The sequence below is a fragment of the Dromiciops gliroides genome, chromosome 3, assembly GCF_019393635.1.
Source record: "Dromiciops gliroides isolate mDroGli1 chromosome 3, mDroGli1.pri, whole genome shotgun sequence".
NCBI classification, from domain to species: domain Eukaryota; kingdom Metazoa; phylum Chordata; class Mammalia; order Microbiotheria; family Microbiotheriidae; genus Dromiciops; species Dromiciops gliroides.
The window spans coordinates 271,827,299-271,851,233 of NC_057863.1; the positions used below are offsets into that span (position 1 = coordinate 271,827,299).

Consider the following 23,935-nt stretch of genomic DNA (forward strand, 5'->3'; position numbering starts at 1 on the left):
CACCCAGAATTAAGATGAAAGATTAGCAGAATGTATTATATCTTCAGCAGAATATATTATATCTTCAGTTAATCCAAAAGAGTAGGTGTGGCAATCATGATCTCATACAAGAGAACAGTGAAAATGGAAATAGAAATTGTAAAAGGAGATAAGCAGGGAAAGTATATTTTGTTTAAAGATAACATAGAAAATGAAGTAATATAAATATATATGTACCCAATATGAAGCATAGAAACATTTAAAGGACAGTCTAATTGAACTTCAGGAAAAACCAGACAAAACAGAAATTTTGGAGAACCTTAATTTGTTCTTTTCTTATTTAGACATATTTAAATAAAACTTAAGCATGGAAAGAAGTTAAAAATTTCAATAACATTTTAGAAAGACTGAATATGATAGTTTTCTGGTGATTGCTGAATGGGAATTAAAAGGAATATATGTATTTCAGGTCTGCAAGGCACGCAACAAATAAATGTAGAAAAATCAAATGCACCCATTACTGAGCATAACACAAAATCATAATCAAGAAATGTAATTTGAAGAAAAGAAGGCCTAAATGGAGATAAAAGAGCGTGTGAGTAAAACAACAAATTATAGACATGATAGAAAATTTTATCAAATAAAATTAGAATGAACATTAAAGAAACCTGTGAGATGCAGCCAAAGCTATTCTAAGGGAGGGAAAGTTACATCTCTAAACATATTAATTAACAAAAGACAGAAAGAAGCTAAAAAAGCCACAAACACACAAACCTGAAAATTTAAGAGATATAAACTGAAAAAAAAATGATGAACAAATAAAATTTTTAGGTTTTAAAAGAGATAATATAGTAGAAAAACCATTAGCTAATTTGACTTTTAAAGAGGAAATATCAAATCACCAATATAAAAAATATATAAATGGAGAAATCACAACCAATGAAGAATAAACAAGAGAATTGTTAGATATCATTTTGTCCAATCACATATTGGTAAAATGGGTAAGTTAACAAATTCATATTTGTAAAATATAAAATACCTGAATAAGACATCAAACAATTTAATTTTTAAGTGCAATTCTCTGAGGGTTACCTAGGAGGGGATGACCTGCATTATATATAGAAAATTAATTTATGCTTCTTCACCTAGGAATTCCCTATACCTGTGAAATTGTAGGTACAGTCCCCATCCTTATTACTATCATGTAGGTAAGGGATAGAGGGAAGGGACCTATGTGTACAATAATATTTAAAGCAGCACTTTTTACTATAGTAAATAGTTATAAACAAAGTGGATATTCATTTAAGGAACAGCTGAACAAATTGTCATAACATTAATGCGATGGAAATGAAGGCTATTATGGATTCAGAGATATATGGAAGGGCACTATGAACTGATGTAAAATGAAGTGAGCAGAACCAGGAGAACAATTTATGTGTTTGACCACAATAACATGAGGGGAAACAACTCTGAAAGAACTTTAACTATAGGAACAACCAATTATGATTTCAAAAGATAGAAAATGAAACCTCTCACATTTCTTAGTAGAAAACTACTTTTATCTGCTACAGAATTAGATACATATTCTCAGATATAGCCAATATGGTGACATGCTTTGCTTAATTATACATATTTGGTACAAGGGAAGACTTTTACTTGAGGGGGGTGGGGTATAAGGAGGAACATGGCTTGTTGGCTGTAATAGTTATTGAAAAACAAAGTATTGGGGCAGCTAGGTGGCGCAGTGGATAGAGCACCGGCCCTGGTGTCAGGAGTACCTGAGTTCAAATACGGCCTCAGACACTTAACACTTACAAGCTGTGTGACCCTGGGCAAGTCACTTAACCCCAATTACCTCACTAAAAAAAAAGTATCAATAAAGCATTTTAAAAGTTAAAATAAATGAAAAGAACAAGATAAAGGTAAAATGATATTTTAAGAACAACCTTAAAGTAGTATATAAATGTTATTCATGGTCGTCCGTGACTGATGGAGGCCTGCAAACTTTATTCATTATTAATATTTAATTAATGTAAAATTCCTAATTTGCAATTTGTGCCAGAAAAGAAAGGGGAAAGCTCACAAATTTGCTTGTAATAAAAAAAATAGGTTTCAAGCTCAATTTGCAACATAATCCATTTCTATTTTTTTCTTACCAAATATATATTGTAGGTATAAATGGCTTCTTTTAATGGCCTAGTGTAGGCAGCTGCCTAAGTGGTATGATATGAGGAGTGATTTAGGGGCTCTGGCAAATCTCCCAGCTAAAAAAACATCTCCTTTGTAGACCAATCTCCCTGTTCCCAATACCCCATGCTCATTCCTGCCTCTTTGCTTTTGCTCATGCTGTTTCCTTACTTAAGGCCCTCCCCGCTAATCCTTCAAGTTTTGCCTCCCCATAAAGCCTCTAACTTCTCCAGCCCACACAGATATCTCCCTTCTTTGACCTTCTGTTGTACATATAATTGGCAACACAGTTAGACATGTATTTTTGCTCTGTTTTATGTGCCTTAACCTCATCTCCTCAATAAGACTGTTTTCAACTGTGAGGGTAGCAACTATGCTTTATACTTCTATATCTTAATAGCACCAAGGACAACACTGGACATATGGAAGGCATTCAATAAAGACACCTAGATCAACTGATGAAGCAAATTGCTTTTGACTAACCTTTTTCTGGAAAACTAGGCTTGGCAGCTTTCTGGTCCTTTCTGGCTTTGGTGTTTTGAATCTGTGTGACGAGACAAGCCGATGGCTGCTTGTATGAAGTCAGGTTCTTATCTAGTGTTTTTGGAAATGGTCGATGAAGAAAATCCCCTTTCTTCTCTTGTTCTTTAAGTTTTTTGTCCTTCAAATAAAAAAGAGAGAAATGCACACATATAGAAAATCAATTTGAATCCTCTTTAAAACAGAAAAAAATGAGTCACACTATGGACTATATTTAAAGAAAGAAAAAGAAGTCATAGTTGATCCAGGGCATTAAATGTCCCTTGAAATTCTGCTACCCTGTGCTCTCAGGATCCTTTGAATCATGCTGTTTCAAGAAATTCCATCCAAGGGCAAGGCCATTCTCATGAGGTCATTTATTCTGGGTCATACTGATTGAAAGTAAGGACATATAAATCTAGGCTATCACAGATGTACCATCTGCCTTTAAAGTGATGCCCTGAGATTCTGTTTATAGCATTTCCTTTGCAAGGGCAACACTAAATTTAAAAGCTTCTAATTTACTTTAAACCAATATGCATTAAGGAGAGTCAAGGAAATGAACAGCAAAATTATGACTACAAATTAGTTGCTCTGTAAGATCTTGGATAGCAGCTAAGTGGCATGGTGGATTGAGTGTTGGGCCTGGAGTCTAAGAAGACCTGAGTTCAAATCCTGATACTTGTTAGCTGTGTGAGCTTGGAGAAGCCACTTAACCCTGTGTGCCCTAGTTTCCTCATCAATAAAGGGAGATAGAGAAGGAAATGTCAAAACACTCCATTATGTTTGCCAAGAAAACCCCAAATGGGGCCATGAAGATTTAAACATGACTGAAATGACTGAGCAACGAGATCCTAGATATTAGACTTTGGTGTGGGTAGAAAGGCTAGACCTTTCTCTATTCACTATTCTTAGGGGTGGGGCAGCTAGGTGGTGGAGTGGATAGAGCACTGACCCTGGAGTAGGAAGGACCTGAGTTCAAGTCTTATCTCAGACACTAGCTATGAGACCCTAAGCAATTCACTTAAGCCCCATTGCCTCAAACATCTGAGGCCAGTCATCCTGTTGTATATCTTGCCATTGTACCCAGATGGCTCTGAAGGGGAGATTGAGGCTGGTGAGTTTGCACAGCCCTCCCTCACTTAAATCCAATTCATTGAAAGTCATGTTATTGTTGTTTGTCCTTTGTTCTTGAAGAGGATCATGAAATAGGGCCATGATGTCAGGAGGTGATGTCATGACTTGTAGTGAATTGGATTTAAGTTAGGGAGGGCTGTGCAAACTCACCAGCCTCAATCTCCCCTCCAGAGCCATCTGGGTCCAATGGCAAGATATAGATCAGGATTACTGGAGATGGCCCCAGATGCTTAAGGAAATTTGGATTAAGTGACTTGCCCAGGGTCACACAGTTAGTAAATGTCTGAGGTGGGATTTGAACTCAGGTCCTCCTAACTCCAGTACCAGTGCTTTATCCACTCTACCACCTAGATGCCCCAGAAAGTCATGACATCACTTCCTTTATTTTTCAAGAACAAAGGACAAACAACCACAACAATTCTTAGAGGTATATAACTGATATATTTAATCATATATATGTATATGTACGTGTGTGTGTATGTGTATATGCATATATATATATATGTATATATATATTTAAGGGAGTTACATGCCCCTTTTACTCCCATTTACCTTTCAATTTATGAATCTCCAATCCCATAATATACAGAATCATTCTTTAGGAGATTTAACACACTTATAATAAGAGAACAAAGTTTGGCCAAAGCGGGCTTTTCCCCTTTCCCAACAAAACAAGAGCAGAACACATTCCTCCCAAACTATACCTGTTTTATTGACAGACTGATGGCCCTTTCCTATCTGACTTTTTCACTTTGTCAAAGGCTGAAGATTTTGCCTGGATGATTTTTTTCCCTAGCAGTAAGCTGTTTATTAGCAAAAGCTCCAAAAACACATTTTTGCCATAGTCTTTTTGCTATGTTGGTTAACAAAACCAATAAATTTTAATCACCTTAAATGAAATCAAGTATTGAGTGTTTTTACCTGTCAAATGTTGTACCAAGTCATACCTTGTTATAATAATTTGTTTTAGTCTGCAGGATTAAAACACAAGGTTTTTTTTTCTTTGCTTTTTTTTTTTAAAGAATATCTAAGTTATTAATAAAATATTTTGACTTTAAAGCCTCCAGATGAGAATCTGTCTGGCCATTAGGACAAAGTTAGTCCCTGACCAATTTAAATTCTTGTGTATTCAGATTAGCTACAACCATCTCCTCATTTTTACTTTCTGTAGGGAATTAAAAACTACAAAATAAAAAAATTTTCTTATCTTAACTTATTTATTTATTTTTGCTTGTATTCTAATTTATTTTTCTGTCAATTACATGTAAAATTTTTACCATTCATTAAAAAAATTTGAATTCTAAATTCTTTCCCTCCCTCCCCTGTCTCCTAAGTGAAAAGGCAAGTAATTTGATATAGGTTATATATGAGCAGTCAAGCAAAACATATTTCTATATTAGACATGTTGTGAAAGAAAGCATAGGCTAAAAAGATCTGAAGAAGCAAGAAAAATAAAGTTTTTAAAAGTGTGCTTCAATCTGCATTCAGGGGGCAGCTAGGTAGTGCAGTGGATAGAGCACTGGCCCTGGAGTCAGGAGTACCTGAGTTCAAATACGGGCTCAGACACTTGGCACTTACTAGCCATGTGGCCTTGGTCAAGTCACTTGACCCCAATTGCCTCCCCCCCCAAAAAAAAAATCTGCATTCAGACTCTTATCAATTCTTTCTCTGGAGGTGGATAGCATTTTTCACCATGAATCCTTCTGAATTCTCTTGGTTCGTTGTATTGCTGAAAATAGCTGTCATTCATAGTTGATCATCATATGATATTGCTATTACTGTGTACAACATTTTCCTGGTTCTGTTCATTTCACTTTGAATCAATTCATGTAAGTCTTTTCAGATTTTTCTGAGAATGTTTTGCTCATTTCTTAGAGAACGATATATTATTCCATCATAATCATATACTAGTTCTGTCATTCCTCAATTGATGGACATCCCTTTCATTTCTTTCTTTCTTTCTTTCTTTTCTTTTTTTTTTTTTGTGTGGCAATGAGGGTTAAGTGACTTGCCCAGGGTCATGCAGCCTTTCATTTGTAATACTTGGCCACCACCACACAAAAAAAGTTGCTACAAATATTTTTATATATAAAGGTCCTTTTCCTTTTATTATTATTTTTTATTTACTTGGTGTACAGACCATGCAGTGGTATTGATGGGTCAAAGAATATGCATAGTTTTATAGACCTTTGGGCATAGTTCCAAATTGCTCTCCAAAACAGCTGAATCAATTCAAAACTCCACCAACAGTACATTAGTTTCTCAATTTTCTTTCACCCTCTCCAACATTTGTCATTTTCCTTTTTTGTCATATTAGCCAATCTGATAGGTGTGGGTGATTGCTCAGAGTTGTTTTAATTTGCACTTCCTTAATCAATAGTAATTTAGAGTATTTTTCATAGGACTACAGATAACTTTGATTACTTCATTGGTAAACTACTTCATATCCTTGGACCTTTTATCAAATGGGGAATGACTTGTATTCTTACAAATTTTACTCAGCTCTCTCTATATATTTTAGAAATAAGGCCTTTATAAAAGAAATCTGCTATAAAATTTTTTTCACAATTATAATTACTGTGTATTTCCCTTGATCCTATTCCTACCCCATTTATCCTACTCCTTCTCTCTCTCCTTTCACCCTGACCATCCTCGAAAGTGTTTTGCTTCTGATCACTGCCTTCCCTAATCTGCCCCCTCTTCTATCAGCCTGTCTTTTTCTTCTCTTATTCTCTCCTCCCTCCCACATATCTGTAGATTTCTATACCCAACTAAGTGTGTATGTTATTTTCTCTTTGAGCCAATTCTGATTAGTAAGGTTTAAAAGTTCCCCCTATTTCCCTTATCTTCTCCTCCACTGTAAAAGCTCTTTTGTACCTCCTTTATGTGATATTTTATGCCATCCTACCTGTCCCTTCTCCCTTCTCCCAGTGTATTCCTCTTTCTCACCCCTTAATTTTATTTTTTAGATATCATTACATCATATTCAACTCATATCCATGCCCTCTGTTTATGTATACTTCTTCTAAATGCCCTAATAATGAAGTTCTTAGGACTTGTAAGTATCATTTTCCCATGTAGGAATGTAAACAGTTTAACCTTGAATCCCTTATGATTTCTCTTTCCTATTTACCTTTTTAAGCTTCTCTTGAGTTTTGTATTTGAAAATCAAATTTTCTCTTCATCTCAGGTCCTTTCATCAGGAATGCCTAAAAGACCTCTATTTCATTAAATATCCATTTTCCCCCCGAAGGATTAGACTTAGTTTTACTTTTTGGTTATAATACTAGTTCCTTTGCCCTCCAGAATATCATATCCCAAGCCCTCTGATCCTTTAAAGTAGAAGTTGCTAAATCTTGTGTTATCCTGACCATGGCACCATGATATTTGAATTATTCCTGTCTGGCTGTTTGCAACATTTTCTCCTTAACCTAGGAGCTCTGAAATTTGGCTATAATATTTCTGGGAGTTTTCATTTTGGGATCTTTCAGGAGGTGATCAGTGGATTCTTTCATTTTCTATTTTACCTTCTTGTTCTAGAATATTAGGACAGTTTTCCTTGATAATTTTTTTGAAAGATGATGTCCAGGCTCTTTTGTTAAATTATGGCTTTCAGGTAGTCCAGTAATTCCTAAATTAGCTCTCCTTTATCTGTTTTCCAGGTCAGTTGTTTTTTCAATGAGATATTTCATATTTTCTTCTATTTTTTTCATTTTTTGATTTTGTTTTATTGTTTCTTGATAACTTGTAAAGTTATTAGCTTTCACTTGCCCAATTCTAATTTTTGAAGAATTATTTTCTTCACTGAGCTTTGTACCTCCTTTTCCATCTAGTTAATTCTACTTCTGAAGGAGATCTTTTCTTCAGTAAATCTTTGTACATCTTTTTCCATTTGGCCTATTCTGTTTTTTATGGTATTATTTTCTTCAGTATTTTTTGGTGCCTCCTTTATCAAGCTGTTGATTCTTTTTTCATTATTTTCTTGTACTTTTTTCATGATTTCCTTCATTTCTTTTCCCAATTTTTTCTGCTAACTTTCTTATTTGATTTTTAAATTCCTTTTTGAATTCTTTCATGAAGTCTTTTAAAGGCCTGAGACCAATTCACATTTTTCTTTGAGACTTTGGACATAGCAGTTTTGGCTTTGCTATCATCCTCTAAGTTCGATTTTCCCTGTTACCATAGTAACTTTCTATGGCCAGGTTCTTTTTTGTTGTTTTTTGTTGTTTGCTCATTTCCCTAGCCTATTTCTTGACTGTTAACTTGATGTCAAAGTTGGGCTCTGCTCATAGGGCAGAGCTTCAGGTTTTTTATGCAGCTATTTTCAGAGGTAGTTCTCAGAGTCTGTAAATCTTTAGTTCTTCCAAGATGGTATTATCTATGGAGAGGAGCATTTACTATGCTCCCAGCCTTTGTTCTGGTCTGTAAGTGACCATGAGCACTTTTTTCTGCCCTCGTGACTAGCATCCCTGATCCCTTGTGGCCACAAATTATGGTATGCAAGTGTTCCCTCTTATCTGAGACTGCGGCCTAAGACTTTGACCCAGATCTGTGTATGGGTAATACAACAGAGTCCTGTACTCCATGCCAGCAAAGGGACTCCTGTAATCTTCTGACCAATTGTCTGATCACTTTACCATCTATGGGCTGAGAGCTCCAGAAGCTGCTGCCACTAATTCAGTTGTTCCCAAGGCCTACTGCAGTCTTTCCAGGGCATTGCTTGAGCTGGACTGAGCTCTACTCTCACCCCAGTGAGACAGACCTTTCCTACTGACCTTCTAAGTTGTCTTGGGCTAGAAAATTGTTTTACCCCATCTTTTTGTGAGTTCTGCTGCTCCAGAATTCGTTTTGAGGTGTTATTTTAAAGTTGTCTGGAGGGGGATTTGGGAGAGCTCAGGAAAGTCCCCACCTTTTCTCTCCTATCTTCTCTTATTATTATTTAGAAAGAAATAACTTTAGAGTCCTATTGACTACAGTGAAAGAACAGTTTAAAAGGATTAAAGCAGAAAGAATTTGGCACAGGGAGAAAGAGTTGGGAGGGATTTAAAACCTTTGCTGCTTTTGTATAGTTTGTAAGGGAAGGTTGTCACCTGAGTTCTTTGTTCCATAAAGTGCAGGGGGTGGATGGGTTAAAGGGACAGCCAGATAGACAGTCTACAGTCACCATGGTACTGCTACTCTGTCCCTCTCTCTCCAATATCCCCACTGTTTTTTTTTCTCATTCAGACAGCCTATTCACTCTTTTCAGAACAATTAAAAAAACATACTGTGCAGAAATTCACTCTCCAGCTCAGAGGATGCAATAGCCTGGTCTTTTCCAAGGCTGTTGTTAGGCCTTCATTTTGAAAACAATCACTGACATCATAGGGTGACAGCTTGACTTGCAGTGAATTGGATTTAAGTGAAGCAGAGTTGCACAAAGCCTCACTCTCTCTTCTTCAAAGTCCAGTGGCAAGACAAAAGGTGGGATGACAGGTGGTGGCCCCAGATATAGTGGATGACCTCGGTGTCTTCAACGTCTGACCAAGCTCTAAACACACCACGGCACCTGCTTCAGCTGCCTTTGTAACCTTTGGAACAAAGTTTTCATCTGCCCATTCTTCCTGGGAAAATCTTCCCATTCTTGGGGTAGACACCCCCCTAACTCATCAATGGATTTGAGACCTATTGGTTACCCTCAATCTGCTGAGATGAGTTCACCATGGTGTGGCCACTGCACAAACTTCAGCTCCCTGAAGCTACAGGTGAGATCTGGGTATCAGGTGGACACCGAAGGTGGATGAGCAACCCTGAAAGGGCTTGGCAAGCTCTCACACCAGAGGTGTGAGTCCTCCCTAAAAACCCCATAAACCCCTTTCCAAGGATAGGAAGACCACAAATCCCATGATTCCTCAATGAGAAATTGGACCCTTTATTCCACCAATAAGTCATTCAATCTGAGACCCATCTGAATAGACTATTATACACACTAACTGTAATACAGATGATTGTTTTTGTTTGTTTTTTGAAACTTTTAAAAATTTTAAATTAATTTAAAAAAATTTAATATAGATGATTGTTAATAGAAACTGAACTGAATTGAAATTGCTTGAACTTTTGTGTTCAACAAAGTGTTTTTTCATGCCCTTAAGTTCTTTTTGTAATGTTTAAAGTTAAATGGGCAGCCACATACCTAACCTCACAAAAGGAGGAAAAAAAAGGATTCTGATTTTTATATTTTTGCCTTAAATTTAAAAGCATTTGTAATTGAAAAAAAAGTCATCTAGTTTTGATTGATATTGTTTAAAAGCTTTACAAGGAAATAACTTCTTGTCCTTTTGTATTTCCTTCCTAATAAAAATTTTCAAAGCATTTTGAAAAGAAGTTGATTCACTTCACATTTTGTGTATGAAAGTGACTTCAAGGAAGATTTGGTAAGTGGTTCATATGATGTCATCCAGTAATTGAGTCAGATGTAGAAACCAAAGCTTAATGGAGATTAAATGCAATCCCACAAGGTGGTGACTATGGGTGTGGAATGTGACATACTATGTTGTTGGTTTTGTTTTGCTATAGGGAGAGATAATAACAACTAATACTTATGGAAAACTTTAAAAGTTTGTAAAACACACATATTAATTATCTCATTTGGTCCTCACAACAGTCCTTTAAGGTAGGAAGAAGCAATTTGGTAAAATGGAGAGTGCTGGATTTAGTAGTTTCAAATCTTAGCCCAATCACTCACTATCTATGTGACTAAGTCATTTCACCTCTCTGGGCCTCAATTTCCCCATCTATTTATGAGGGGCTTCAACTAGGCGAACTTTGGTAGCCTTTCATGTTCTAATTTTATGATACTTAAAGATGTGCTGCAGTTATTAGTATCCTCATTTGACAAGTATGGAAACTGAAACATTGAGAGTTGAAGTAACTTGTGCATAGTTATAAAGAAAGTAAGCATTTGAGGCAGGGTTTTGAGCCAGGATTCTCTGACTGCAAGTTCAGTACTCTACCCACTATTTTGGGGGGTGGGCTTCTTGATCTTCCTATCTCTCTGGTATCCTCAGGCCAGGATGATCCATAATACTGACTCACATAAAAGATTTAATCTGTTCCATTTTTCCAAAATTGCACTGAGATATGAGAAGGCAGCAATGCCTTAAAAAAAAAAAGAAATAGAAGTCAATATTTCTGGTGCCCAGAAGATTTCCCATTCTTGATCCCAAAGTGCATGGTGGGAATGGTTACGAGGAGGAGGCAGGGCCTCCCAAAGAAATATAACCTTTGGGGCAGGTACATGGACAATGTTTGATAGCAGTCTTGGCTTTACCTCTGAACATTCATGAGAAGCCCAGGAATTCAGGGACAGAACCAGGAATAGGGCCGACTGCTACATTTTCTTCATTTCCATTAAACTCCTCTAGACACCCCAAAAGGGATCCTTCCTGTCTTCTAGGCTGTCTCAAATCAATGCTAAATTAGATTAAAGCACGATTTTTCTATCTTGTTCCCCTTCTTCCTATGGATATATCTCCATGTCCTTTAAGAAAAACTGACAAAAAAACCCCCAAACTTTTCACAGATCATTTTTGTTCTGCAAGATCTATTCTTAGCCTTTTCTGAAAAGACCAGAGTCAATGTTTGTAGAAGGCTTTTAGTTCTTCCCATATTTCATTGAAAAGTAAAATCTTCCTTAAGTATTCATGAACACTAAAATAATCAACATCAATTCCAGGGACTTGATTTTTTAAAAAATAGTCCAAATAATAATAAAACTCAACATGGAAATAAAATGAAGAAAAAAATTGAGGAGGTAGATTTAAATTCATCCTATCCTAAAAAATATTTTAGAATATATACTATTTTCTTTAATATGTTCAGAAGCTGTCATTCCTCTATTACATCCCCACAAATGACCATTAAACTTTCAATATTTCAAAAATCAAAAGGCCAATCAAAATAGGTTTGAGAGTTTAAAATGTATACTGGGCTGTCAAACAAGAGACAATTTTCTAAGGAAAGAGAAGAAAGGCATCTCTCTCTACTGATTAACAAAACCATTTATCAACTAATAGAGAGAAATTGATACTAGAAGGAGGACAATTTAATGTATTAACCTGTAAATTTTAAAGCCAGCACAAAGGATTTTAACTGTTTTTAGTAAGCATTCAAATAAATTATGTGACCTCTGCATGCCATCATATTGTATTAATATTTTAACCCAAGGAATCTCTATAACTGTCATGGTTGGCTTAACAAACAGTGTTGGTAGTAATTTCATTGTAATCTCTTTCTGAGGAGAAGCTGATGTTGTTATAGGATCAATGTACCCCTTGTTCATTCTATATAAATAGTCAAATACCTACCTGAAAATGTAAAAATGGGTAATCTCATGAATTCTGTTTTTGTTTTTTGTTTTTTTGAGGGGCAATGGGGGTTAAGTGACTTGCCCAGGGTCACACAGCTAGTAAGTGTCAAGTGTCTGAGGCAGGATTTGAATTCAGGTACTCCTGAATCCAGGGCTGGTGCTTTATCCACTGTGCCACCTAGCCACCCCCATCTCATGAACTCTGAATGACTTTTTACAACATGAATAAATCAATCATTCCACAAGCATTTATCATATAAATATGTGTGTATGTATATTTAATATACTCACCCTTATGCTAGTCACTGAGTATACATGGTTTTCCAATTATACCTTTTAATTTACATGAACTATTTCCTTGGGGGGGGGGTATTGAGGAGTTCCATCAAGAACCCAGTTCCTCCACAGAAATAACTTTAAAAAAACACCAAACCTTTAAGTGAATGAACTAATAAATGAATGAAAAAGGGAAAGAGAGAAAAAAAGACAAACTCTTAGAAAAAGAATAAGAAAGGATAGGGAAATGAACAAGTCTTGGGGGGTGGGGGGAGGATCCAGCAAAATAAATAATATACTTTAAAAGATTCCAGGGAGACAATAACATAAGAGAAAAAATAACAAATTGATTTTAATTCTGGCCCAAGAAATAAAGGAGTACCTAGCTTATGGTTTATCAAATCACAAAATAAACACTAAAGAAAAATCAGATGACCTAATATTAGTAAAGAAAGATCTGCCATCTTTAATGAGATAGCTATTATTGATAACAAGGGAACAACACCAGCTGATAGCAGAAGGACAAATAAGACAGAAATCATAGAATCTTTTTTTTTTTTTTTGCAGGGCAATGCGGGTTAAATGACTTGCCCAGGGTTACACAGCTAGTGTCAAGTGTCTGAGGCCAGATTTGAACTCAGGTACTCCTGAATCCAGGGCCAGTGCATTATCCACTGCACCACCTAGCTGCCCCAGAAATCATAGAATCTTACAAAATTTTGGAAGAAATATATATGATAGTTATAAAGAACTAAATGGGTTTATTACAGAATATTAATTTTGATTAGCCCATAAACAAGACATTCATAAAATGGTATCACACTTGGAAGCATAAGTGACTTAGAAATAAATACAGAAAAGGAGAATTTTAAACTGGACATCAATGCTGTTAGAATCGTAATATATAAAGGAAATATTAACAGGAAGATCCAAGTCTAGAGGGAAACTAAAATGATTTGTCTCAGAATGATCTTCTTATATATGTAGAAAAGTATTTTAGACATACTTTTGTTGTAGCAAAGACCTGGAAACAAAATGAGTACCCCTCAATTGCGGAATAGTGATCTATAGTAGTTCCTTACTTGGAATCATATCAATCACAGCATAGGACAAGCTTAGGCTCAGTAAAGATGTTCATATTAATGTAGAAATATTTATCATTGATTTAGCATTTAAAGCTGAAAGGAACTTCAGGGGATATCTCGTCCTACGCCTTCATTTTAGATGTGAGGAAACTGAGGCTCACAAAAGTTAAATGTCTGGACTTGAATCACATAGAAAGTAAATGGCAAAGGCAGGATTCAAACCCAGGTTCTCTGACTCCTTTTTAGCATTTATGGTCACCTGCCAATCCTCTACCCCATGCAAGAAAATCTTGTGTTCATCTCTAATTCTCACTGTGAAATAACATAGTGGCTCTGATTTATGTTTCTCAAATTCACATTATGCCCAGGTAGTTTTCCAAGTTTCCTGGATTTCCAAACCTAGACATCTCAATTGCTTCATTTAAACGCTCCCCCGTCTGCTCACCTGTTAACAGTTAACAAATACCTAATTTCTTCTTTCAATCCTTCTGCTTCATTTTTCAGGAGAAAGTGCTATCTATGAAAACTTGTTCCCCATTTTTCATTCTTCTAATATATTGAATAGCTTGTCATAGGCATTCCCTGCACTAAATGGGTTCAGGATCTTAGAGAGGGCAGAAACTGTTTCCTCTGTATCATAGCTCCATTCAGTTCATGCATATTTGACAATGGTAAAATACTGACGATGGTGACAACTGTGATGGGAAAGGAGAGAAGAAACTATTCAAATTTCTGAGATTTTTTTCCAAGCCGCAAAGGTTATTTTCAGACTGCTGGGTTATTTGGGTTTTTTTTTTTGGGGGGGGAGGTAGGTTGTGGTTTTTGTCTTTGTTTTATCCCTGGATGTCAATTTCATAAGGAAAAGTCAATGGGGGGTTTTCTTCTCTCTTCCTTTTTGAGGCTGATTTTCATTAAAAAATAACCAATAAACACAGTTATGGGTGATTTAACAGGCAGAATCTTGCAGAAAAAAAATTGGGTTGTGACTGTAAGTGTAGCTTGGGAACACCTGGCAAACCATACTTTTTACTTGGAAATGCCTTATGCTTATTAACCACTAGAATGAGACTGCTTTATGTAAATTATACTATAAAAACAATAATCATCAACAAAGACAAATAGAATAGGTGGTAAAATGAGATGGCTTTATACTACTTACTATACTTTCCAAAGGACTTAAGTGTTGGAATATTAACTGTGGGAAAACTTTAAATTAAGAGGAAGAGTAATACTGAATACATCTTGGCGCAAAGTGGGATCTAGACCTTGAGTCACTGGAGATAGCAAACATTGGTGGGCTCAGAAGTGTGCACAGACTAACTGGGTTTACCAAAAAAGAATTCTAGCCTAACTATCTAACTCATCTGATGCACTTATACAGTATTATGTATTAGCGTTTTCTGTGTTTGTGTCTTATTTCATTACTAAACTTTACAACCTCCATGAAGGAACAGATTGGTTCTCACCTGAACAGTATGTGATTTAAGGTCTTTTGTTGAGGTGCCCAGAGTAACCTTTCTGAAGTAAGCATTTTCAGCTACTGTCCTGTTTACTTAAGAAGTTGCTGCTATGCAAAAAAAAAAAAAAAAATCTGCTGCTACTCTTGACCCAAACTTCTGTTTGTTGCCCACTCTCCTTAGAACAGAGATTCTTAACTTGGGGTTAGTAGGTGCTTAATAAATGTTTTATTTCCTTACCTTCCCCCATGAAATTACAACAATATATATATTGATAACTGTGTCAATGTAATTATATAATATAAATACCTTCGTAAGTCTATATATTTTTATTTTAAATACTTAAAAACATTATCCTGAGAAGGGATCCATGCCATAAGAAAGGGCTGAGAATTCCCTGTCCCAGAAACTTTCATTAAGAAATCATCCTGGGGCAGCTAGATGGTGGAGTGGATAGAGCACTGGCCCTGGAGTCAGGAGGACCTGAGTTCAAATCCGACTTCAGATACTTGACACTTACTAGCTGTGTGACCCTGGGCAAGTCGCTTAACCCCAATTGCCTCACTAAAAAAAAAAAAAAAAATGAAAAGAAATCATCCTCTTGGGGGCAGCTAGGTGGCACAGTGGATAAAGCACCAGCCCTGGATTCAGGAGGACCTTTGTTCAAATCCAACCTCAGACACTTGACACGTACTAGCTGTATGACCCTGGGATAGTCACATAACACTCATTGCCCCACAAAGCAAAAAAACCCAAAACAAACAAAAAGAAGAAATCATCCTCTTGTTCTCAGATTATGGTATTCAGAGAGTATTTAGATCTAGTCACTACCAGAAAATTTTAGTCTCCAGTTTTCATTTTTTCTTCACAATTTTGGTGCTTTCAGTTCTAAATCTTCCAATTTTAAATGTTTCAAGTGAGTTCCAGAATAGCAGTGGAAAGAGATATTATCATTATTGTTTAGATTTATAGGGTCCAAAGTGGTCCTTCATCCTAAGGAAGGGTGAAGGGTGAAGTGAAGGGTGGAGAATGGTCTACTAATGGATTCTGCAGAGTTCAAGGCTGGCAAAAGGGAGGGTCAAGCTTTATATATGACTCTTGGCATTATCAAAGGCCACCTGCCTAATCTTTGGTCCTTTGCTCTGTAGAGTTACAGGGATATCTGATATAACACTAAATAACTATGAAGTATTGCACTGTCAATAAAGACAGTGATTCAGATTTTCCACCTTTACCTCACATAATACTTTGTTCTGCACCTATCTGATGCACTTGGGGAAGCTAGGTGGTGTAGTAGATAGAGCCCTGGCCCTGAAGTTGGGAGGACCTGAGTTCAAAAAGTTGAAATTTCACCTCAGACACTTACTAGCTGTGTGACCCTGGGCAAGTCACTCAACCCCAATTGTCTTACAGCATCTGGGGTCATCTGTAGTTGTACTGATAGATATAGATAGATAGATAGATAGATAGATAGATAGATAGATAGATAGATAGATAGATAGATGGATGGATAATAGGTATATATATATATATATATATATATATATATATATATAATATTGCCACTGGACCGAGATGGCTCTGGAGGATTGAGGTTGATAATCTTGCATAGCCCTCCTTGACCTAAATCCAACTCACTGCAAATCATGACATCACTTTGCTGTCATGGTCCTCTTAGAGAACAAAGGCCTAACTACAACATCTGATGCACTTATGTAATGTTATGTATTAGCATTATCTGTTTGTGTCTTATTTTCCTACTAGACTTTGCAAGCTCCAAGAGAGAATGGACTATTACAAACTGAAATAAACCCAAACTTTGTACCTCTCTGTTCTATATGTAGTCTATTGTCTTAATAAATGCTTGTTACAAATCTAACTCTGATTTTGAGTTCAAATAAAAAACCATCAGCTCACATGAGTTCAGTAATTTCACATGCATTAGGATAAGACTTAGAAGAAGAAACTATTTTTGTACTCATAACAAATGATTCATAAAATTCATTTGGAGTTTAAGCTTATAATAACAATTGTATTCAAATAGTATTGTATGGTTTACAAAATGATTTACATATGTTACCTCATTTGATTCTCACAACTCTGTGGTATTATCCCCATTTTACAGATGAAGAAACTGAGGTAGACAATGGTTAAGTGACTTGCCCACTCATATGACTGTGTCTGGGGCAGAATTTGACCTTTCTGATTCCAGGTCCAACACACTCTCTATTGTGCCACCTAACTGCCTTTTAAAAAAAAATATACTAATGTTTGAAATGACATTTCAATTAAACTTAGTTACCATATGCAATAAATTATGCTAGGTATTAGAGATGCAAAAAAAAAAGTTTTAAAAAATCTCTGCTATCAAGGAGCTTATATTTTACAGGGAATTAATAACCTACATACTGATACATGAATACAAGGTAATTTGAAAAGGGAAAAAGTACTACCAATTGGGAGAGATCAGGGAAAGCTGCATGGAGGAGGTAACATCTGAGTCTTAAAGGAAGTTAGAATTCTGAAAAGTTAAGATTAAGTAGGAGTGGGGGGCAGCTAGGTGGCGAAGTGGATAAAGCACCGGCCCTGGATTCAGGAGTACCTGAGTTCAAATCCGACCTCAGACACTTAACACTTACTAGCTGTGTGACCCTGGGTAAGTCACTAAACCCCCATTTCCCTGCCAAAAAAAAGATTAAGTGGGAGTGCATTCCAGACATGGGGGAAAAGATTGTACAAATGCATGAAGACAGGAGATGGAATAGGAAATTTAAGGAGCATCATCCAGCAGTTCAGTTTTGCTGGAACATTCAATGTCAGGTGAAGCCAGATGTGAAGGGCTTTTATTTTATTCTATAGGCAAAAGTTTTTAAGCAAAGGGATGACATGGTTAGACCTATGTGCTAGTAAGGTTATTCTGGAAATCATATGGAATATAAATAGAACAGTGACTAGAGTCAAGGAATGCAATTAGGAAGCTATTGTAATAGGCTAGCAGAGGGTCAATCAGGGCTTGTAGTATGGTAGTGATTGTATGAGTGGACCAGAAGGAGATGGAGAAATGGAGAGGTTAGAATCAACAACACTTGGTAACTGAATAAATCTGGGCATGGAGGGAGAGAAAAGACTTAAGGATGTCTATAAGGTCATGAACCTGGAGAATTAGGAGAATGACAGTATTCCCAACAGAGATAGGAAGGCTTTGAGGAAGGATACCTTTGGAAGGCTGGAATGGGAAAGATCATCACTTCCACTTTGAACTGTTGAGTTTAAGATGCTATGGGATGGATGCAAATGCATTCGTTAAGTGCTTACTATGTATCAAGGATGGAACCTCCAGGCAGGGGACACAGGTGCTTGGTAATGTGAGACTGAGGTTAGGGTTGGATATGTACACACTTGGTCCATTTGTAAAGAGATGATACTCACCATCATGGAAGCAGATAAGATCACCAAGGGGAAAATACAGGCAGAGAAGAGAAAATGGCACAGGATATAGCTCTGGGAAATATTCATGCTTAGGATTCAGAAGGTGTTGAACTTTTAAAGGAGACTGAGAAATGGCCAAGGAGGAAAGAAAGGAAATCAAGGAAATACATTGCCATAAAAACCAAGTGAAATGAGAGTATCTAGGGGGGAGAGGTGATTGACAGCATCAAAAACAGCTTTCAACCTTCTAATGTTTTATCTTTAAATACCCTTTTTAAAAGTATCAGTATTACTTGCCTTATATAGAGGAACCTCAGCTCTTGGCTATATTTTACCTTTTAAACATACAATTAATATGGTCTTTTTTTTTTAAAAAAAAAAGATCAAATCAGAATCAGTTTTAGCTTTCTGACTTGAGGAAAGTTTTTTAAATGAGCACTTACTTTACAAGGGTCACTACTGTTCAGAACATACTTTCTGAGAATAAATAAAGTCATTAGGTTCAGACTAATTTAATTTAATACAGGTGCAGTTATTTGAAATTTGTAATCCACCTCCATTGATTCAATCTTTGGCTTTTTAAGCCCCCAAAGGGGGAGGGGTGGTAAGAAGAGGGAAGATAATAAAGCCTTAATATCATAGGGCTCTGATCTCTGGATTTAATTTTCTTTTTCTTCATCTCAGCTCTTTGAAAGGAAAAAAAAAAGAACGAGAACATGAAGAACAAAATGGCAATTGACCATTTTTGATGAATAGAGAGCATTTTTATGAGCACCCAGAGGAATATGAGCTAGGAATAGTCTTTTATTAATCATCAAGACACCCCTTGCCCTATCATGGCTAATAGCCTACCCTACCAAGAACACAGATTCCTTTCTTGGACTATCAATGTAGTTCAAGCTAAAACCAGAATGGCTTTTAAAGGCTTTTACCTGTAGAGTCTGGGGTCTCCCATTACTTTATCATGGCCATTTTGGCTCTTTTTATTTAGCCTCCTATATTACAACTGAGATAGATTTATTGATCTAAAAATAGCCTGTAATTTAATTAACCAAGATTAATAAATAGATTCAACTGTTATTTTCCTATTAAGGACTTAATAACTATCTTCAAATAATTAATTAAAATTAAGATTTTGGAAGTACTCTATGTGTTGCTAAATGTAATTTAGCCTACTTTCTTTCTCTGGGTATAGCTCAGTGTCCATCTGTAGTGTCTGTCCAAGACAGATGTCATGGGGGATTAACTCATTGAGCTGCCCATTCAACTGCATGTCAATCTAGATAAGTATTCTTCTTCCATTTATCTAAATTTTGATGACCAATCTTGATTCAAGAGGACTGAATATGAAACATACCTCCCTTACTCAAGGGAAAGGGGCTACAAATGATGTATATGCCATTAGAAATGATCAACATGTTGTTTTGTTTTGCTTGACAGATTTTTTGTTGTTGTTAAAAGGGAAGCTTCTACTCTGGGAAAATTGGGACACTAATCCATTGTTGGTGGAGCTGTGAACTGATCCAACCATTCTGGAGAGCAATTTGGAATTATGCCCAAAGGGCGATAAAGCTGTGCATACCCTTTGACCCAGCAATACCACTTTTCGGTCTTTTTCCCAAAGAAATTATGGAAAGGGGAAAGGGACTCACATGTACAAAAATATTTATAGCTGCTCTTTACGTGGTGGCAAGGAATTGGAAGTTGAGGGGGTGCCCATCAATTGGGGAATGGCTGGACAAGTTGTGGTATATGAATACAATGGAATACTATTGTGCTGTAAGAAATGATGAGCAGGAGGAGTTCAGAGAAATCTGGAGGGTCTTGTGTGGGCTGATGATGAGTGAGATGAGCAGAACCAGAAGAACATTGTACACAGTATCATCAACATTGAGTGTTGATCTACTGTGATGGACTATATTCTTCTCACCAATGCAATGGCGCAGAAGAGTTCCAGGGAACTTGTGATGGAAGAGGATCTCCAATTCCAAGAAGAAGAAGAAAAAAAAAAGAATGGAGTATAGATGCTGAATGAGCCATACTATTTCTTTTGTTTTTGATGCTGTTGTTTTTTTCTATTTTGAAGTTTTTCATCATTGCTCTGATTTTTTTCTCTTATAACATGACTAATGCGGAAATATGTTTAATGTTATTATGTGTGTGTGTGTGTATATATATATATAACCTATATCAGATTACCTGCTGTCTAAGGGAGAGGGGAGGGAGGGGAGGGAGGGAGAAAAATCTGAAATTGGAAAGCTTGTATAAACAAAAGTTGAGAACTATCTTTACATGTAACGGGGAAAAAAAATAAAACACTTTATTAATTAAAAAAAAGGGAAGCTTCTACAAGGGAAGGGAATTGTTAATGGGAAGCAACAGCAATGTAAACAAAAAGAAGCAATAACATATTTTTACAATAGAAAATGAGGCAAAGAATGGTTAAATGGTATGCCCATGTTTTTTGGCACTACTTCCAATACGGATATTTAATTTTAAACTCTCGCCTAATAGAAAAAGCACAGAAACAACATTCCATGGCTTAGTCAAACTAGAGGCAGGAAAGTGAAGGGCTAGAAAGAGTGGACTTGGAGGGCTCTAACATCTATTAGCTATATGCCATAGATAAGTCATATCTCTGAGATTTGTCCATAAAATCTTGTCTCCATAATGGGGATAATAATACTTGGAGTATCTACCTTATAGTGCTGACATGAGGATCAAATGAAAAGATACAGGGCATCCCCAAAGTCTTGGCGCAATTAAACTGTTGAAGTTTGATGCCTTAAAACTATTCACAAATCTTAAAATGCTATATAAATGTCAGCTATCATCATACTATTTATCATACAAATTGAAGAAATCTTGAGATTAAAAAAATAAAGGATGAATTGGATAGACCCTTCCTCCTCACAGGGGGAAAAGAAGGGTGGATTCTTGCTCTGTCTTCAAAAGAAGGAATTTCTAGTGCCCCCCCCCAAAAGACAAGCAAAGCAGAGAGTGCTTCTTGAAGCATGCTATGAGAAAGAATGGAAGAAGCCACTCTGTGGATGGAGTAGAAGTATGGGAGTGTCCAGTATGGAAAAGTGACTTGGAAGCAAAAATAGCTACATACTAACTTCCCTCTGCTGAGGGGATTTTGAAATGAAGGGATATTACTGAAAAATCACCAAAGGAGTTGCATTTTTCTGCACGTACTGATGTGACTACTTGTCTTTGTCCTTGCAAACTGTGAGCTTCCTTTTGGGAACTTCTGAGGCAAGATGACTTTTCAGATTTTTCATGACTTTTCAGACAAGGATAGTTAACAATCAAAATTATTTTGGTCATTCTAAAACCTTTCCTGCCTCCTATGTTATATTTTCATATTTTGATGCCAAGTCTTCCTTCCATTCATTTGTGTGTGACTATATTTTTTGCTTTTAATAAATCCCCTTAAGCTCTGCAAACCAATTGATCCCGTATATTCCATTTTTCATGGGGATAGTTCAACAAATAGTCATTTGGTAACTTTTACTCCCATAATTGTACTTTGCTACTTTTGAGCCTGGGATAATTTATTTTCCCTTCCCTTATATCACACAAGAATGGAAATGACTAACCAAAGATCCCCTAATCTTAGAGTATCCCAAATATTGCTGAAATCCTTACCTCAGAAGACTCTGTATTCAAGCCGTATTTTTCTATCTGATAGAGCTGGTTCTTGTAGAAGATATTGTCCTGAATGTTCGACTTCTGCCAAGGGAAAAATAAATATACCTTAACCATTAGGAACTGTCAGTTTCCATTATGATGTCATTAATCCTCTACCTCCTGAGAATATCTGAATTGTACTTAACTTTTTAAATATATATTTGTCATGCCTTTTGTCTATAGATCAGTCATTCTAGTCCCCACCTCACCCCTACTCCAGATGGAATCCTCCTCTGCAACTGAAAAACAATTAAGCAGAAACATCCTAATCATTGATATTATGTGTCACCATGCCATGTATTTGATTTAGCATTATACCATGTCTTTGATTATCCCTGCCCTTTTCTTGGGATGTATATTTCATTATTACTTCTCTAGGCCCTGAATTGGCTTTTCAGTTACTTAATTTCTTCAATTTCTTTTTAGAAATCTTCTTGTTAATAATGTTCTAGCAGGGCAGCTAGGTGGTGCAGCGGATAAAGCACTAGCCCTAAATTCAAGAAGATCCGAGTTCAAATCCAGCCTCTGACACTTGACACTTACTAGCTGTGTGACCCTGGACAAGTCACTTAACCCTCATTGCCTCACAAAAAAAAAAGAAAGAAAGAAAGAAAGAAAAGGAAAAAAGAAAGAAAATAATGTTCTAGCTATTGCTACAAGTTAATTTTTTCATCTCTCTTTTTTTTTTGCTCTGTATTGATTTTTTACAAATCTTCACATGTTTCTCTAAATTCTACATATCTTGCCATTCTTCCTACATAATAATATTTCATTAAAGTCAGACCCTACTTTTATTAGCTTTTCCCCGATCCGTGGTCACCCGCTCTGTTTCTAGTTCTCGGCTACCACAAAGATTGCTAAGAATATTTTGGTATAGATTAAAATTTTGCTTCTCTCTGTGACTTCCTGGAGGCACACGTCCACAATACTGGCATGCCCAGATCAAAGAGTATGGGAAGTTTAGTTCCTTTAATTGCATTATTCCAAACTGATTTCCAGAATAGTTGGACCAGGTCACAGGTCCACCAATAGTGTATTTAGGGTTCTGTCTTCCCACAGCATCTCTATCACTGGCTGTTGGAATATTTTTAGATGTCAGTATTTTTTTTTCTTTAAATGAATTAGTTTGTCTGAAGAGATTTAAGATAATAGGGTTAAGGCATTCTGGAGAGCACTTTGGAATTATGCCCAAAGGGCTATAAAGCTGGGCATACCCTTTGGCCCAGCAATACCACTATTGGGTCTTTTCCCCAAAGAGATCATAAAAAAGGGAAAAGGACCCACATGTACAAAAGTATTTATAGCTGCTCTTTTTGTGGTGGTAAGGAATTGGAAATTGAGGGGATGCCCATCAACTGGAGAATGGCTGAACAAGTTATGGTATATGAATGTAGGGGAATTCTATTGTGCTGTAAGAAACGATGAGCAGGAGGAGTTCAGAGAAACCTGGAAGGACTTGCATGAACTGTGGATGAGTGAGATGAGCAGAACCAGGAAAACATTGTACACAGTATTATCAACATTATGTGTTGATCAACTGTGATAGACTTAATTCTTCTCAGCAATACAATGGTCCAAGATAGTTCCAAAGGACTCATGATGGAAAAGGCTCTCCAAATCCAGAAAGAAAAAAAAAGAACTGTGGAATATGGATGCAGATTGAACCATACTATTTCTCTTGTTTTGGGTGCTATTCTTTTTCTTTTTTGAGGTTTTTCCTTTTTGCTCTGATTCTTCTCTTATAACATGACTAATGCAGAAATATGTTTAATGTTATTGTACATATATAATCTATATCAGATTACTTGCTATCTTGGAGAGGGGGG

General features: G+C 36.3%; 1 protein-coding gene across 1 annotated transcript in view; it reads right to left on the reverse strand.

The window, feature by feature from the left end:
• The window catches only part of HUNK (hormonally up-regulated Neu-associated kinase), a 150,932-nt gene that overhangs the window by 7,921 nt on the left and 119,076 nt on the right, over positions 1–23,935 (reverse strand). The window contains 2 exon segments of the mRNA XM_043994873.1: positions 2,650–2,827; positions 22,068–22,151. Of these exon segments, the coding sequence (XP_043850808.1) occupies positions 2,650–2,827; positions 22,068–22,151 (262 nt within the window).